This window comes from Pelophylax lessonae (assembly GCF_965119305.1).
Source record: "Pelophylax lessonae genome assembly, chromosome: 2".
Classification (NCBI taxonomy): Eukaryota; Metazoa; Chordata; class Amphibia; order Anura; family Ranidae; genus Pelophylax; species Pelophylax lessonae.
The window spans coordinates 602,480,486-602,499,150 of record NC_138769.1 but is presented as its reverse complement, the minus strand read 5'-3'; the positions used below and the strand labels follow the sequence as shown (position 1 = coordinate 602,499,150).

The window sequence follows — 18,665 nt, the reverse complement described above, 5'->3', positions numbered from 1 at the left end:
GGGACCACACTATATGTCTATAGCCAGCTCTAGGCAGACTTTCCTGCAACTTTTGGACAACTAACCGATTTAATATAGCCTTCACTGTCTATGGCTGCATTTCACTGTGGGGATGGTGTTCTTTGGGTGATGTGATGTGTTGGGTTTGCGCCACACATAGCGATTTCTTTGATGGCCGAAAAGTTAAATTTTAGTCTCATCAGACCAGAGCACCTTCCTCCATACATTTTGTGAGTCTCCCACATGCCTTTTTGCAAACTCAAAACGTGCCATTTTGTTTTTTGCTGAAAGTATTGGCTTTCTTCTGGCCACTCTGCCATAAAGCGTGCTGCTTATTGTCATCCTATGTACAGATACTCCAGTCTCTGCTCTTCTTCCAGGGTTACCTCAAGTCTCTGTGCTGCCTCTCCGAATAATGCCCTCCTTCCCCAGTCCATGAGTTATGGTGGGAGGCTGTCTCTTGGCAGGTTTGCTGTTGTGCCATGTTCTTACGCTTTGGTTATGATAGATTTGATGGTGCTACTGAGGATCATCAAAGATTTGGATATTTTTTTCTTTATAACCTAACCCTGACTTGTACTTCTCAACATTATAATTTAAAGAGTTCCTTGGTCTTCATGGCAATGTTTGGTTAGTGGTGCCTCTTTGCTTAGGTGTTGCAGCCTCTGGGGCCTTTAAAAAAAAAGTGTGTATAGGTAATGACAGATCATGTGACACTTAGATTGCACACAGGTGACTTCTGAAGATAATTGGTTGTACCAGAGCTTTTTATGGGCTTCATAACAAAGGGGTGAATACATACGCACATGCCAATTTTCTGTTTTATATCTCTAAAAAAAAAAATATTTTTATGTATATATTTCACTTCACCAACTTAGACTATTGTGTTCTGATCCATCACCTAAAGTTCAGATTAACAAAACATTGAACTTAAGGCTGTAATGTAACAAAATAGGTAAAACGTCAAGGGGATGAATACTTTTGCAAAGCACTGTATGCCTGCCCTAGAAGTGACAAACAGAAGCCAATGAAAACAACCTGGAATTGGTTAGAAGAGGCTGCAGCCAATTTCTCACCCCCAGGCTTCTATACACCTGACTGTTACTTCGCGCAATATACCTGCCAGTCTTAAAATGCTAATTTCCGCAGTTCGCAAAAGCCTCTGTCTCACCCTGCCTATTTGGGTACATGTAGACCCACTAAATCTAAAAAGGACATTCCCTGTTCACAAACAAATATAAATAGGCACTCTGAGGATAATGTAAATCTAGAAGAGATTTTCACTCCGAGAATCATCGGGGAGCTTTATCCATTTAAAAATGTGTTCACAGACATTAGACTGCTACTCACTTCCTTTGCCAGGCTCCGAACTATATTGTCTAATGCAGAGCCTGACACACAGGAAAGTAGTGTAACTGCCCCTGGCCTGGCTGCTTGTTTACAAGCAATAGCATGAATCTGGTGAGCAGTCTTGTCACTGCATTTAGTGTGGGTCTGACCGAGTTCCAAATGGACTGGAATCCTATTAATGTACAAAATATTTCTGCTAGTACATTCCATTTGCCATGTTGTACGTTCCCCATTTCACACTGCTCATTGTGTATACCATGCTTGGGCATTGCCTCATTTGATGCTGTATGTACCCTATTCTGCACGGCCTAATTCAATATGCAATACTGAAGATTCCCTATTCTGTGCCACCTCATTCCATATACCCTGCTCTATTGTTATACTGCCTTATGCTACAGACTTTTGTACATCTTGCATATTCCAGGGTCATTCTGAAGATTCCTTATTCTTCAACTTTACAGGCGCAGCAGCCCTAGTGTGTATGTGTGTGCCAGATGTTTGAACAGGGGGTGCCATTTACAGTTGAAACACCCCTGCCACACAACATTCTGGCACCTTTGGACGAGTCTTGCTAGTCTTAAGACCAGTGATGGGAATAATGGCATTACTGTAACAAATTACCGTTTCCCCCTTAGTAATGCCATTACGGTTACTGACAAAATGCGGCGTTACTATAATTGATTGGTGTGCAAGCAGGGGGCGGCCACAATGAGTGTGGAGCTGTCAAAATGAAACACTGATGTCGGGGGGAGCCGATATGTGGGGCTCCACCCCTTTGTCCCATTTACTATCAAGGCAACGGTTTCCCTACTAGCCTGGCCACCAACCTACACTGGAGGGGGGGGGAATAACACCTGGCCTCTATTAGGTGTGCAGTCCTTCCTGCCTCCGCACCCGACCCAACTACACATGCAGCCCAGCGCACCACTACTTCCAGGTCTCCTCGGTGGAGCAGGAGGCAGCAGTGAGGGAGCTGCTGACAGCTGTGCTGCAGGATCTGGCTGCCCTGGAGGGACACCAGAGAACAGGAGGATGACCCATGAGGAGGTGGGCTGTGCTGTGTCTGCAGGGGGGGCGGTGCATGTAGAGCTGTGTGCCCACTGCACAGTGTGGGCTATGTATTATATGTTACTGGGCACACTGCTCGCTCCCCCCCCCCCCGACACACTGCTCCTCTCACGTAACCAAGCCATTACTGGCTTGAGCAAGCATCTGATCAAACCGATCTTGGTTTTATGTGGATGGTATGGAGGTCATAGGAGAGATATGTGGTCTAAGAGCCCAGATCTCTTCATAAAGAGGACCGGTCATGGCCAATGCCATCACGATGGATGTTTATGTAAAGAAACCGTGCAAAAAAAAAAGTGCAGAGAAAAAATAAAATGTAAATTTTGTTTTTTTTTTAAAGCTCACGTTCCCCCAACTCATGCACAATTGCCAGAGGCAGAGTAGTGCCACATTAAAATAGTGTAGATTAGTGTACAAGGTTTTAAAATAATTGATTCTATTTAGTGTCCATTTCATTCATTTAACATATTTAATATTGGGGCATCCAAAGTTACTTGACATATTTCTATTTTTTTAAAGTTAACACAATACTTTCCCTGGTAATTAGTTACATTTTTAAAATTATATAATTCAGTTATTTTGTGAGCACTAACTATAACCAATCCTTTTTTTAATTAACATGCCCAACACTGCTCAAGACTAATTTAATTTTTGGCAACAAAAGACCAGGTTGTCCCCAGCCTGGTAGTTCAGAAATCCTGCTTTGGAGTGTTGGGAAGCCCATCCTTTTGGGGTTTCCGTACAATGGATGTTAACCTGTTGGGATGGGAGTCCTAAACACTGCAGGGGGATTAAATGTTGGAAAAATTGTTTTGTGATCAACATAGAATTTCAGGCCATTTGGTTACAATGAACAACCCAAATTGGCTGAAACCAGATTTGATAACCCTTCATATTGCAGGCTAACACTATAGGAATGGTCTACAGCAACTATCAGACAGGAACCAAGAAAAAAAAAAAAAAAAAAAAAGGAATATAGCAGATCCCATTTGAGGCAGAGCTTTAAATTACAGTCTGGTTCACCTTTTACATCCTAGGTGTGGACAATTGACGGACCCAGGGGAGTGGTCCCCATGTCCAGGGATGTTCCAGAACCTCTGTCATAGGCAGAGGGCAATAGATGTGGACAGAGCTTTTTTTTTCCTCAGAGAATAGGTGCAGGAGCTCCCCCTTCCAAGTTACTTTGTGTCTCCGCCCCCCCCCCCCTACCCACCTCAGAACACTAACCCTTGGTTCTAACCCTACCCACCTCCGAGCACTGTCCCTTGGTTGTACCCCTACCGACCTCCGAGCACTGACCATTGGTTCCACCCCTAGCCACCTCCGAGCACTGACCCTTGGTTCCACCCCTACCCAGCTTCCAATAAAGACTCTTGTAGAGAATATAGAGCCAAGTATAAATTTGTATTGGAATGTATGGAATTTGGGTATGATAACAAGAAAAGCAATAAAATGGATCCCCCCCCCCGGGGCAGTAGACCCCCAGCAGCAGCAAAAGATCCCACAGCAGCCAGCGTCAATAGACTAGCAGCCAGCAACACTAGATCCCTCCAGCAACAATTAACCCCCAGTATCAAAAGATACTCCACCAGCAACAATAGATCCCCAGACCTTGCAGCACCCCCTGGAGGTGCTAGAACTGAGTTCCCGCTGAAAAAAAAAAGCCCTGGATGTGGACCTAATGGCCTCCAGATGTAAACTGGTATCCAGGTTTAGGGCTTTTAGCACTGAATGCTCGTGGGTCAGTACACCCTTCCTCTAATGAAACTCCATCATCTGCTTTCCAGGATAGAGATGAAGGACATCACTAAAACCTCAAAGCTTCATACTGGCTCAGGTTCTGAGGAACAGATGCATCGCAAAGACGGACCACCACAATGTAGGAGTTAGGAAATCTGTTTCCCACACAATTTACTACCTCACATGGAAGGCATATTTTGCTTGGTGTGAAACAAAACTCACTCCAGGAAGTTGTTTGACAAACCCTGCCCTTTCACAGATGGGCCTGGAACGGCATTTGGCTCTTGGCACAATAAGGGTCAGATCTGTGCTTGAAATATTGTTTGGGAGACTGCTAGCTTTCCATTCTTTGATCAAAACCTTTGTGCAGTGTCTCTTCTGAACTTCAAGTTTGTGCCTGAAGTTTTGCACCAATTTAAAAAAAATCAGAGATTAATGAGCCCCATACGTTTAAGGATTGTGTGATTCTAATTCTGGATAAAGTTATGTCTCTGCAGTTGAGAATATGTAGGTTTTACAGTTATCCCCAAATGTTTGTTAATCTTGCCATACTGGTGGCTTAATCTCAAACAGGCTGTGAGTTGGCTTAAAGTGAATTTCCAGGTTTCCTGTGACTTTAATAGTTAGTTTGGACCAAGCTGGTCCAAAATTAACCATTTCCTTTACCAAGTGCTGCAGTGTCCAAGCAAAATTTTATGTACTGCATGTAGCTTCAGCTACACAGTGCTGGGTTCCAGCTGTGAGAGCGACTTGCCGTCTCACACCTGGAAAAATGCAGAGTCGGTCTGAGTGGTGGTCAGCCATTCATAGGCAGCTTTGGATTCGTTGAATCCAAAGCTTCCTTTAATTGGCTGAGTCGGAGGGGCAGGCTGATGTCACACTCCAGCTCCGCTCCCCCCCATCGTGCCAGCTGACAGGAGTTCCGCTTCCCCGCAGCCACATCCAAGCTCTGCCTGCTTAACCATGTTACCCATTCAGTCGCCTTTGAATGAATGAACTAAAGTCATATCTGCCACTATTGCAGACAGATTTGGTTCTCAAGGGCAATGATCAGCACCCTCAGACAGTTCTGCAGCTTATTAACTGACAGCCCATACTGGAGGTATGGAAAGAGCTGTATGCAAGTGTCTGCAGGAGCAAGGCATGGCACCCGTAATCCTTTAAAGACCAAGTTCACTTTTTTAAAAAAAACAGACAAAGATAACCGACCCTGCTGAATAACAAGACACATGAATATAGCCAACAGAACTACAAGGGGGTAGAGAAGTACAGAAAAAGGACACTGGGATCTAATACTTTTCAGAAACAGTTACCAAGATTGCATAGAAAAATGTTTGTTCTTTGCTCAGCCCACAATTACTGTTCCATGCAAGCAATAATGGGCCATGTTACCATATTTATAGTCCCAATACACCGCTGACTTTAAAGGCTAAGCAGAGGATTCTTTCTGAAAGTTACATTAGGGCCTTTAAATGAGGAGCACTTGGGTGTACACATTCTTACACAGATCCTTGAATGAACACACAAGCGGTCCTTGTTTCACATTTACACTTGAGGGAACCTCCAACTAGTAACTCGATGCTTATTTTTTATATTACTCTATACACCAAAACAGTTGAAATTTGTAGAAATTAACATTTTATTTAATTTCTCACAGCAAAGAACAAACATTAAAAACCAAGAGCAAGCAACATTAAAATCAAGGCAGTCTTCCGTCAGGTCTCCTAAGGAGAGTCTTCATCACTTTGCTCATTTTTCCTTCTCTGCAAACTAATATAAAAAAAAAAAAAAAAAAAAAAAAAGTGGTTAATCAGAAGTACTGTATAGTCTGGCTCAATGTGCTTTTGTTAAAGCCATAACCACCCCACACGCCAGGTGTATACTAGATGTGTGTAGATAACTGGAAAACACTTAGCAAAATGTGTAGGAGCCCATTACCTGTTAAGGTAGGAATGCACATCACTATAGCCATTATAACGGGCTGTAGGAAACAAAATACCAGTAGCACAGCGACCATCCCTCTGACGGCAAAAACTGCAGTTACAGATCTCTCTGCATGGGGGGCAGGTCCAGTCCTAAAATGACAGATTAGAGAAATATAAAAACCTCTGTTCTTGTTCAGCTAGGCTCATAATTCCAGGCTATCCCATGCCCAAGCTTTAGAAGTTTTTAACTACATATCCATAGGGCTTTTGCCAGCATCATTCTTTAGGTCCCAAAAGTTAGATTTTTCCCATTTCCCTGGCTCAGTGGCCCAGACAAGCAACTCTGCATTTCTTGCAGAGATGAGAACACATTCCAAAGCTCTCCGCCTAACAGATTAGATGTTCAAAAGGTTATACCAGCCTTGGCAGTAAACTTGGGTGGGAAAATGGTGCTGGAGGAGCCATGAAGTCCCTTTACCTCTCCAGCAGTATTCAGATTTACTTCACCAATGGTCCAGGACAAGAGCTTGAAAATAACTTCCAATCAAGAAACCACTACTAAAAATCAATTGATGTTTAAGATATGTCATTCTTAAAAACAGAATGCCCAGTCCGTTTCTTGGTAGAGACTCAAATTTCAAGTCCTTGTTCTGAAATTGAGGCAATTTAAAGCAGGAGCCAGCTTAACCAGGAGATGGTGAAAGAAGTCTTCAGACTTCTTAGGCTCAGTTTTCTAAGGTTTTTAGATGATTCATATTGTGGCCGACATGTCCATCAGTGACCGCTAGAAATGAAAGTGTAGGTTTCTTCCATTGTTTACCCATTTTCAGGGTACTACAGACTACATCATGCAACATTAATGGTATTCCTCTCTAGCCTTTTATAATCATCTTCAACAGTTAGTGTGTAAAGTCTTTTGTTTTTTTTGTAATACCAGGTTATACTTGCCTTCTCTTTGCAGTGCTTTTGCACAGGACAGCCTAGTTCTCGGGTCCCTCTTCGGCTCTCCTGGCCCCTCCCTCCTGTCGTGCTGCCACTGCAAGCCGCTTGCTATAAGGGCACCCAAGCTGAGTCACATCTCTCTTTCTCCAGACACCTAGCCCAATTGGCTAACTGACTTGGACAGCAGTGGGAGCCAATGGCTCCGCTGCTGTGTCTCAGCCAATCAGGAGGGGAGTCCCAGGGACTCGTGGACACGCTAGACAGACATGGAGCTCAGGTAATATTAGGGGGGCTGCGGCACACAGAAGGCTTTATCTTAAATGCATAGACTGCATTACGAAGAAAAAAACCTGACTTTAAACCAATACTGTCCAACAGTCTAGTATTTGCATCATGAGCACCTTGAGAATTGTTACTACATCCATCCAACCAGATTTTGATCCATGAGTTTATCAAACCATGTCAAAATCTCATTCCATTTTTTATTTTTTTTCCTTCAGCATAAAAAACCCCACACAAGAGTAGCCCCTTATTACCTCACAGTAGTGGCCCATACACATGATCAGAAAAACATGAAAAATACTGCTTGCGAAACAATTGTACAATCTGATTGTTTGATCACGACAATCAATGCAAATTTATCCAATGGGACAAGCATGAAAAATTATCATACAATACCAGTTCGTAGGATTGTTTATTTAGAGTTGTCGTTCGAAAATAAAATCCATTACGTCTGAATTTTTATTCTGTCGTAGGGGAATTTTTGGAACCCCTTATTCTCAGGAGTCTAGCATGCAAACAACATGACCACTCGTCTAATAATCTCATTATGTGTACCAGGCATTAGTGTTGATGGGGGAATCTCTCCCACGGAGCTATTGTTATCCCGGCCATTGGCAATAATTGCATGAAAAAGCCAGCATGCTGATGTTGATGGATCAACTTGGGAACAATCAGCCTGCCCATACATAATTCAAATTTTGCCTGGTCCCTGCTGAACCAGCCCAAATGCCAACAGTCTAAAGCATTGCAGTGACAACTTATCAGAGATTGTTTGTGCATGGCTGAAATGTTAAATTTGCAGCTGATCTGTCATTTAGTTTGTGCACGACCATAGCTTACCAGCAAGAGCAAGTGGGACACTCCAATTGCTGTGCAAGGTAAACAGGGAGAACCGCCCCCCCCCCCCCCCTTAAACTTTTCCAGAGGAGGAAAGATTAAGCTGCATCATGCATGGCAGTTGACGAAATAGCAACACTCCTTCACAGGGTGGTCTAGCCAGCATATTATTACTTCAGCTTTTGCAAATCAGTCTCCAATGAAAAGTCAAGAATCCTACTATAGAGACAAGCGTCAAATATTTCTATGGCTGGAGAGGTTTCACATTTGCATAAAGAGGCTGCAATAAAATGTATCGGTCTATGGCCACGTGGAAAACCCCTTTTCTGGTTGCATTACAGATCAATTAGTGGTGACTGAGCAAACCTCTCAGTAGCTAGTGTCCTTTTAGCTTAGGGATACTGTTAAGCCTCCTACAGAGCTTTTTTTCTTAGAAAATGACTAAGACTAAAGCAAAAAAACTGCTCCTTTACTCACTGGATCTAGAAGAGCTTTGCGTACATCTTCTCCATATCTGTTCCTCAGACATGGGCCACAGAACTGTCCTTGGACTCCTCTACACTCTACATTGCGACAGTTTGTCTTTGTATCTATCGTTTTCTGTCGGCATTGATGGCAGGTAGAACCCTAAATAGAAACAAGAAAATGACTAAAGTCAGCTTCTAGGTAAAAGGGAAAAAAAAATACGGACCAGTCTGAATTAAAAAGATAATACTGTCAAAATAATCACAAGGTGCTCAGACACTGCTAGGACTGTAAATCTCAAAGAGGACACCAAATGAGCTACTCACATGCACAGTGTTGTACACCTTTTCCTTAACATTGTCAGCCACATTCTTCAGGTCATCCTCAGTAATTTCCTCTACTGGACGAACAACATGGGGAATAGTATGAATGCTAAGTCTGCTGCTTCGCCGCCTTCGTATTGGTTCTCTCTTAAATTTAGAGGGACAATACAGTAAAAATGTTAAAATGGGGTAGTTTAGTTTACAATTAAAAATATGGACCTATGTTTTATCACTAAAAAGAAAAGGCAATTTGAAGGGCTTGAACCAGTGATGTTCCTTTTCAGAAGCTTGACAGGCAGGAAAATACTTTAGTTTAGAGGTGGCCATGATGAAGGCAAATGTAGCAGTTGGGTAGTGTGAAGTCACAGGATCCACTTTCCGCAACAAGAGCCCAGGACGCTGCTTGCTTATGTCCAGAGAGTCAGCAAAGCACCCAGAAAAAAAGTACAATGCATGCAGAAAGAATGGCAGTCTCATACTCAAGTCTCAAGATTGAGCAAGCCATTGCTACCATGAGCAAGCCATTGCTACCAATACTCTATCTGCTGGCAATTAACTATGCAATCTTTATTTGGCCCAATAAAAAAAAAAAAAAAAAAAAAAAAAAAAAAAAAAAAAACCACAGGGATTAAAAATATACATACTATTTTGCTTTATTTAAAGTGTACAGTGCCAACCCCAAAAAAGGAGGCAATTGGTAATTTGGGTTCTGTGCCTCAACTCCAATAAAACTCAGCCCCTCTGGCACACCTGGTTGAGCGAGTTACTGCATGCACTATAGAAAGTGTGGAAATATTTCTATGTCTAGAACTACTACAGGCAGTAACTCAAGGAGGATCTGACATCTTGTAATTGTAGCTCACAGAGATTACTAAAATACTAACTGGAATAACCACAAGATACATGTAATTAACATCTAGAGACCTTTATTGTTATCCATCAATGATCGTAACTTGTAATATATTACTATAGGTGGGCATTTTGCCCGAATCATTGTACTCTGCCTAGGCCTTTCTTCATGTTTTGTATCCTTTTCAACCTGCTGAAACTTGGGGGGGGGGGGCGACTTTAACCACTTCCACCCCAAGCCAGTTCTTGCACCCTTCTCCATGCAAAAATACTCGGAACCCCTAAACCACCCTAAGCCAGTTCTTGCACCCTTCTCCATGCAAAACCACCCTAAGCCAGTTCTTGCACCCTTCTCCATGCAAAACCACCCTAAGCCAGTTCTTGCACCTTTCTCCATGCAAAAATACTCAGAACCCCTAAACCACCCTAAGCCAGGTCTTGCACCCTTCTCCATGCAAAACCACCCTAAGCCAGTTCTTGCACCTTTCTCCATGCAAAAATACTCAGAACCCCTAAACCACCCTAAGCCAGTTCTTGCACCCTTCTCCATGCAAAAATACTCAGAACCCCTAAACCACCCTAAGCCAGGTCTTGCACCCTTCTCCATGCAAAAACTCAGAACCCCTAAACTTTATCAGAGACCCTAAGAAATAAATTGCGGTCATTACAACTTTAATGTGACACTGAAAAATTGCTCCTTCCTCAGGTCACACCCACACTGGTACCCCACAGCTATTTAAGTACAGGGACCTCTCCCCTGCCCCTCATCTTAAAGGGGTCATACCAGGAGAGGAAAAAAAAAAAAAAAAAAAAAAAAAAACACGAACCAGTGAATAGGATTTTGAACCATCTTAATCTAAACAGAAGTTCATCATGATAAGCTCATTTTAAATAGTTTTTAAACACAAGAAAAAAAAAAAAAACAAAAAAAACAAAAAAAAACACTACAACCCTTGCTTATGGGCATAGAACATACACATTTTTCTAAAAAAACTGGCCCTATACCTGGTGGATGTAGGACCATACCTAAAACTAATGATTGAAATCAGAGAGGCCTTTGACTGAAAACGTAAGAGTACGGACCTCTAATTCCTCATTTAACTCCTTGGGGAAGACATAGAATTAAGCGTAAAATCCAAAAGATCTCTCGCATACACAGCCACGAGAACCTTTCCCCATCGGGAGTGACATGGATATAGCCTCAATACCAAAGAGCTCTAGGCCCCCCTGTGCTACCTCCATGCACCTGACAAAAGTGCTGAGGGATTATAGGTTTTATTCCCTTTTGTTCTATGTAGCGACGATGCTCGCCAAACCTGGTACACATGGCCCCTACTGTCCTGCCTACAGAGCAAACCACATGGGCACCTCAGTACTTATACTACGAATTGGGTACTGCAACAAATTGCTGGTTGTTGGTAGACCACTCATCCCTCCTAAAAAAAGGTCTTTCCCATGGTGCATAAATGCACAGGCCTTACACCTACTTAATTTACATTTGTAAGATCCTAGCATATTCAAGAACTTGGGGATATCATTTACCTGTCATTGTGTATTATAAATTCGGCTTGGTGCAACCATGCTCATACCACTAATTTTTACAAAATGGTGACAATCACTTGGGGATCTATGGCATAAAAATATACAGTATATGTAAATATTTAAAAAGTGATCTGGCAAAAGCTTTGTGGCTGATTCTGGGTCATGGAGCGCAAAAGTCCGTGAACTTCTGGGACCCACAAGAGACCAGGCTAAGGCTTGCTGCCAGCTGGTGTCAGAGCTGCTCCAGGCTTTGGAAGGATCCCGACCATATTGTTGAGATCCACCTAGCTGCCTGACAGTCATTCTCAGCATTCAGCTGCATCCACCCCTCTGGCCTGGTGCTTAAGTGAAGAATTGAGCGAGTGGCAGTCACGCGATCGCTCTGTTCTTAGGCTTAGAGCTGGCCAAATGACAACAGCAGTGTCAGACTGATGCTGCAGCATGGTGAGAGTGTCATGTAGGTTTTATAAACCCCATACATTTTTAAATATCAAGTGGGCAATATACAGCACTTTATTTTATTTGAAATAGCAGTTGAACTCCCTGAAATCCTGCAGCTTGTATTGTGAATTTAAAATGGCTTGCTTTTAACTAATCAGAAAACTGTCTGTTTAAAGCAGAACTAAGGGGCAGAAAACACTGCGGCACCACCAGCATCTTCCGAGCATGCACAGGAGGTGGTCATCCCAGCACTCAGACCAACCAGGCACTGTTAGGAGAGCTGCACATGCACAACTCCGTTTACAGCGGTGGAGAAGAAAAAGCAGAAAAGGGGCATTTTATTGCAGATTAGACAGCGCTGGTCTCCAATAAAAGCCTGCCTGCTAGCCGTTTTAGGGCTCGTTCATGTGTGGTTTAAAGGACAAAGCAAAGCTCATTAACATGCCTAAAGCATTGATGGCACATTTTCATGGGAAAAAAAAAAAACAAAGAGTGCTTGGTAAATGCCAAAGAACAGGTTGCTTCTCTAGTGGAAGTGATGTACATAAAGTAATCTATGTTGGAGGAGGTTTTTAGGTTGTGCGATAGCCAGCATTTTTGGTATTCTCTGCCAGATGTATTGGTTACTTTGATCTCCAAAACTTGGCTTGGTACAGCGCAACTTTGCCACTGGCAATAATGCTTAATGCCTCTGCTCCTACCTGGCACTGTTAGTATTGCTGGCTGGCTTGATGCTTATGCTTGCACACAGAAGCAAAATGTTACCACACGGCTGCTCTGTACAAAAACAGAAAAGGCTGGAGCGGTCCTGTCCTAGTTCATCTCCCAGTGCATTCTGGGATACAGGAACCTCCACTGCCTCTACCCCAATGCCCAGCTACTGGGATACAGGAACCTGCACTGCCTCTACCCCAATGCCCAGCTAACACTTTAATTTAAATGCTTCACCAATGCACCATAATTGCTATTAAAGTGAGGTTACAGAGCATTACCATTGAAATAATGGAGGTGGCTGACAAGCGTCAAAGCCTCACAAAAGGACATGCTGCTTAATTTTTTAAGACAATAATACGCTACCACTCTTGTATTAAACAACACTGTCTAGTGCATGGGTGTCCAACCTTTTGGCTTCTCTGGGCCACATTGTAGAGAAATTTTCTTGGGCCGCATATAAAAAAATATATACTATTAAGGTACATAAGTAATAAAATGCCGCCGCGCCCCCGCACTAATTTAACACAACTAGAGGATGATCAAATGAAATGGAATCAGTATACAGAAGTTTACTTGTTCTGAGAGATATTAAAGGAACACTAACCACTTCAGTGATTTGAAGTGGTCATGGTGGTAGGAGTCCGAAACACTGCACATGCTCACTCCCCCCCCCCCCCCCCCCCTCAGAGGCAGCCTCTGCCTACTGTTAATTGGAAGCCACTGTGGCCATGCCCCCGACCAGACTTCTTTCCTCCCCAGCAAAAAAAAAAAAATTGTCAGGGGTCAGTGGGCCGCAGGTTGGACATGCCTGCTGGTCTAGTGCCATTGTATTCATGGCAGACATTAAAGGGCAGTTCAGTTGCACTTTAACCCACTTGCTAATGTTGTGGTTTTCAAGAATTATGGCTGAAGCTATGAGGGATTACCCTGGTATAGTTTTTGCAGCTGGCGCCTAACTAGCCCCCCCCCCCCCCCACCATGTCGAAGGCTGTTTCCTCTCGAGAAACATCCGACGTTGCGGCTGGCTGCTCCCATAAGCAATCAAAGAGTTAATACTCCCAAGTATGGCCCTGGAGCACTATCACTTCTGGTCCAGGCTAAGGTAAACAAGACATAAAAAAAAAAAAAAAGTAATTTTCTAGCAAACCAATATAGATATAAATTTCTGCACAGAAAGCCTGGTTAGCAAGTGGTTGAGAACCTTTTTAGGCTTTCCTGCATACTTGATATCAGACATTTATACAACAATGACAATTCATGAGCCCTTTCCAGCCCACATACTAGGGACATTTTGGCCAAACAACTAAAAACTGGTCTTTGGAGTATAGAAGTAAACCCAACCCATGCAAACTTAATGCAGGCATTGTCATGGTTGGGATTAGAGACCATCCTAGTTGGGCCAGCAGAAGTGCCAACCATAAAAAGCAACTGTGCTGCATTCTTACCGAATGCATTTGAATAATCTTTATACATTTAATATCGGTCCTCTGGTCTTTACATATTAGTGGTCATGACCATATTAGTGGTCATAAATATTCTTGTTAGTATTTTTTTTCAAACCAGTCTTCGGTTCGGTTTCAAAAATGTATTTTAATAACACAAATAAGGTTAGTCTTGTGATAATTGCCAGCAGTTAATACTGCTTGATGAAATCTTGAGCATCTCTTAAACTGGTTGATTGACAGCTGCTTTCTGCAGCCTGCATTGTGTTTAGACTTTCCTTGGGGCACTCTGCTAATTTGCTGGCCAAGAGTGAGCGAGGCTCTGGGCAGCAATTTGCTATAGAAAATCTTAGATTACACACTGCCCAAATCACTGGATTTGCACAATTGCATTCCAAAAAGCGCTTTGCCAGTAAAACTACTAAAAAAGGAACATTGCTATGCCAGGGACATATTTCTGCCCAGGTGATGTCATCTGCTTCCCTCACCGATTTTACATCTGCAATATTTACAGTGCATTCATAAAGTATTCCGACCCCTTCATTTAAAGGGCAACGCCATTTTCGTGAGGAAAAAAAAATAGCAAAGAAAATCTAGCGTGTACAATTGCAACACAAGTCATTGTAATTGAATGTTATTAAAAATGACCTTTCCTTTTCAATCTGCAGCTGTTGTCATTTTCCAGAAATTGCAATGCTATATGGCTACCTGGAGCTGTTCTGTACACAGAATATGTACTAACCACACCTCAGAAACGTTTCCTGCTTGGGTGATTGGCTCACCAATTTTCCCAGAAGTCTGCACTAAGATACAAGTCAGATTTCTGGCAACCCTTGCAACAAAAAATTTTTGGTGAGAAACTCCAATTGGAACATGTCTAAAGGGATGCAGGCCCAGCAGATTTCTTCATTAGAGCCCTGCAGCTGCCACAGCTGATATGAAACCACTCAGCACAGAGGAACAAACAATTTCTTCAGAACAAAAAGGTAGGAATCTGCAACCACAAATGGTAAAATCCCTGCAATGTATATAGATCACCCAGCTTTAGATTTTGCAGATCCACTCACTAACCCCCCCAATATGACAAAGTAAAAAACACACACATTCCCCCTCTGGGTGATCGACATTGCAGGAATTTTAACAATCTTTGCTGCAGATCCCTACCTTTTGGTATTCTGAATAAATCAGAGTTTGTTCCTCTGTGCTGAGTGGGTCAAATGGGAGTGGTCTTTTTGGGAATAACACAATAACTTTGCACACCTGGATTGGTTATGTTCTGCCATTCTCTGCTAATCCTAATGGGGGACCGCAAGTAGACAGCCATTTTCAGGTCTCCCTAGAGATGTTCAAAGCTGTTCAAGTCGGGGCTCTGGTTGGCCACTCTAGGACATTCCAAGTTGTCCCCAAACCACTCCTGTGTTGTCTTGGCTGTGTGCGCTTAGTATGGTTATATTGGAAAGTGAATTTCCACGGCCCAGTCCTTAGCGTCATGGAACAGGTTTTCATTCAGGATCTCTGTACTTGCCCCATTCGGCTTTCCCTCAACTTTCAGCAGCAGGGTATGGGAGACTAGTCAAAAACCACCACCATGCTTCACTGTTGGGATGGTATTGGACAGGTGATGAGCAAGGCCTAGTTTCATCCAGCGTCCTTCAGATGCTTTTTTGCAAACTAAAATGGGCTCTTGTGTTTTGCACTGGAGGAGGAGAGGCATTATGCCTCACCACTGCCATAAAACCCAGCTCGGTGGAGGGCTGCAGTGATGCTTGTCCTCTGGAACTTTGTCCAAACTCCACGTAGGATCTCTGGAGTGATTGGGTTCTTGGTCACCTTACTAAAAAAAAAAAAAAAAAAAAAAGGCCCTTCTTCCCCATCATAGCACGAGGAGTCCTGGTTGTGCCAAACTTCTTCCATTTGGAATTTTTGTAGCCTTCCCCAGTTCTGTGCCTTGCAATAATCCTGTGAGCTCTGCAGGCAGTTCCTTTGACCTCTTGGCTTTTGCTCCGATACAGTAAGCATAGTCAGCTATGAGGCCCTTGAGGTTTGTGCCTTTCCAAATCATGTCCAAACAATTTACAACAGGTGGGCTCCAATCAAGGAGTAGAACATCTCAGCAATGCTCACAAGAAATGAGAGGTACCTGAGCAAGTTTCAAGTGTTGTTGCAAAGGATCTAAATGCCTATGCCAATCTGATCTTGGTTTCTTTTTCATATATTTGAAAAACATAACATTTCTGGTTTTAACCTTGTCATTATGGGGTACCGAGTGCAGATAAATGAGAAAAAAAATATATAAAAACCTCAAACTGTAGTATCAGGCTGCAACATAAAATTGACACAAGTGGAGGTCTGAATAACTCATGAATGCACTGAACACTTGAATGTGGGGAATGAAATACCTCCATAAACTGAGAATAGTATTTATGAACTCCGTGCCAGCAACATTGAGTCAATATTGTTCCAACAGTCCTATATATTCAGCTAGGTTGAGGGAAGAACATCGATTCACACCACAGAAAAACTCGAGATCCATTCCCCATGCATGCCTGCAACTGTTTTGACTATCTGGTTCTTTATGCATTTCAGATGATTTTTACTGTACTGGGGTCTGGTGTGTTTGATGTATTCTACCGCTTTCCAGTACAGTCCAAAATGTAGCAAGTTCTACTTTCTTTTCCTGGAACAAACATGCAAAAACTAAATGTACAATACTGACTGGATGCAAAGTAGTATCTTTTAGGGGCTTTGAGCATCTTAAAAGCAGACTTTTGGCGGCACCTAAAGGGGATGGCATGAACACAAGTTTTAACCATACAGAACAGGACAAAGCCCAGAGCTGCAGAGATTTGCAGTGGGTTTTGAGCATGTGATCTACAATGGATATAAAAAGCCTACACGGTGGGCGTGGCAGGAAGATGGTGCCGTGAGGAGGCTCGCTGAGGAGCTCCGTGCTCTCTGCAACGGCGTCCGCCCGTAATTAGCGGCTGTCCGGCATATCCCTCCCCGGAAACCTCGCGAGACCAGCGGCTCACCTAGGAGCTCACACACCGCCTCTTTGCGTGGGGACATCTGAAGCCGGACGGCGTGCAGCTCCGTAAGCGGGGAGACGAGTGGCGGCTGAGAGACACCATTGGAACCACGAGGTTACCCCCGCGCCAGAGCGGATCTTGGCTCCGAGACTAGAGCAGCGAGCGGAGGTGGAGGGAGCCTCACAGAGGATAGAGAATCTCCTAGCCTCCAGCCTGCCGACGGAGCCCACAGCTATAGAGGAATGAATGGTGGTGGATTTCCCTCAGAGGTATAAGTTGAGGAGGACACCTAAACAGGGCTCGTGACCAGCTCATGCAAGCTGGAGTAGTGCCCGGCACAAGGAGCCAAGGCCTGACGGTCCGGTGCGTGGATATCTCCACATATTTCCTCTGGGGGTCTCAGAGTGTAAGGGTGGAAGAACGCGCTAGTATGGCGCCAAAGCGACCGGCTGCAAATACCGAGGTGGCGGCAAAAAAGGACGCTAAATGCACAGGTAACAGCAAGGAAATCCAAGAGCAACCTATAGGCGGCAAAAGGGACGAGACATCCACAGTTTGTGATGAATGGCCGATAGCACAGTCTCCATCACCTCAAGCCTTGCAAACGCAACCAGAGAGCTGGAAGGAGATCCTAGCCATGATGCCTACTAAGAAGGACTTGACGGAAATAGCTGCAAACATAGTAAGTTCTTTAACTACTGAAATAAATTCTTTAAAGGGACAGATTAACAAATTGGATGGCAGGATTGTGGTGGTGGAGAATGGACAAAGTCAGCTAGAGGAGAGAGTGGAACATATTGAGACTGTCCAAAAATCAATGGCTAATAAATTAATCATGCTACAGTTACAACAGGATGACGGGGAGAACAGACAACGGCGGAATAACATACGACTCAGGGGTCTCTCTGAAGACATCCCAAGTGTGGAATTAAGGGGCAAGCTCGGTGAAATATTCAATGACCTACTGGAACGACCCCTCACAGAGGCCATTGAAATAGACAGTCCATAGAGTGAGAGCTCCCCGTAGTGTGGGGGCGGATTTCCCCCGGGACGTACTAGCAAGGATCCATTTTTTGCTCAAAAAGATCAAATTATGTTGAAAGCGTGGGATAGGGGCCCCTTTGATTACGAAGGGTCAAAGATCAGGATCCTGCCAGACCTCTCTAAGAAGACACTAAGAATGCGTGCAGTGGTCAAGCCGTTGCTTGAAGAAATTCGGAAAGCGGGGGCTATTTACCATTGGACACCCATTCCACATAAGGATAAAGAAGGGGGGACTATGTTTATTCTGAGATGGCCTGATCAGTTGCAAGGACTTTTTTCCTTTTTAAAAATACAACCAATTGAGGTAGCAGATTGGCTAGATGTATTAACAGCATAGAATAGCTCCCGAGGAAAATAAGCAGTAGGAGGGAGAGGGTGGAGATGCAGAAGGGCTGAAGTAGGGATGGGTTGAAAAATAGCGGGGTATATAACTCAAGTTGTTGGGTAGATAGGTGTTAGCTATCTGATAAGTGTAATGGCCGTAATTACAGGGAGGGGGATATGCGGGGCTATACATACTAGGGGTTGGGGATAAGGGATGGAGGGGGGGGGGGGTGACATAAGAAGGGTTGGGAATTAAATGAATGGGTGTTGTGATATATGACAATGTGGCGAGTTGAGATATAATGGATTATTAAGCGCTGCATGATACCCATCCAGAACCCCCCAAAT

General features: G+C 43.6%; 1 protein-coding gene across 1 annotated transcript in view; it reads right to left on the bottom strand.

Moving 5' to 3' along the window:
- Positions 1-5,882: 5,882 nt before the first annotated feature.
- Positions 5,883-18,665, bottom strand: part of LOC309548205 (cell division cycle-associated protein 7-like) — a gene marked incomplete at both ends in the record, with an annotated part of 33,385 nt that continues 20,602 nt past the window's right edge. The window contains 4 exons of the mRNA XM_082248160.1: positions 5,883-5,928; positions 6,097-6,233; positions 8,622-8,771; positions 8,936-9,079. Coding sequence (XP_082104286.1) covers positions 5,883-5,928; positions 6,097-6,233; positions 8,622-8,771; positions 8,936-9,079 — 477 coding nt within the window. The remainder of the gene's footprint in view (positions 5,929-6,096; positions 6,234-8,621; positions 8,772-8,935; positions 9,080-18,665) is intronic.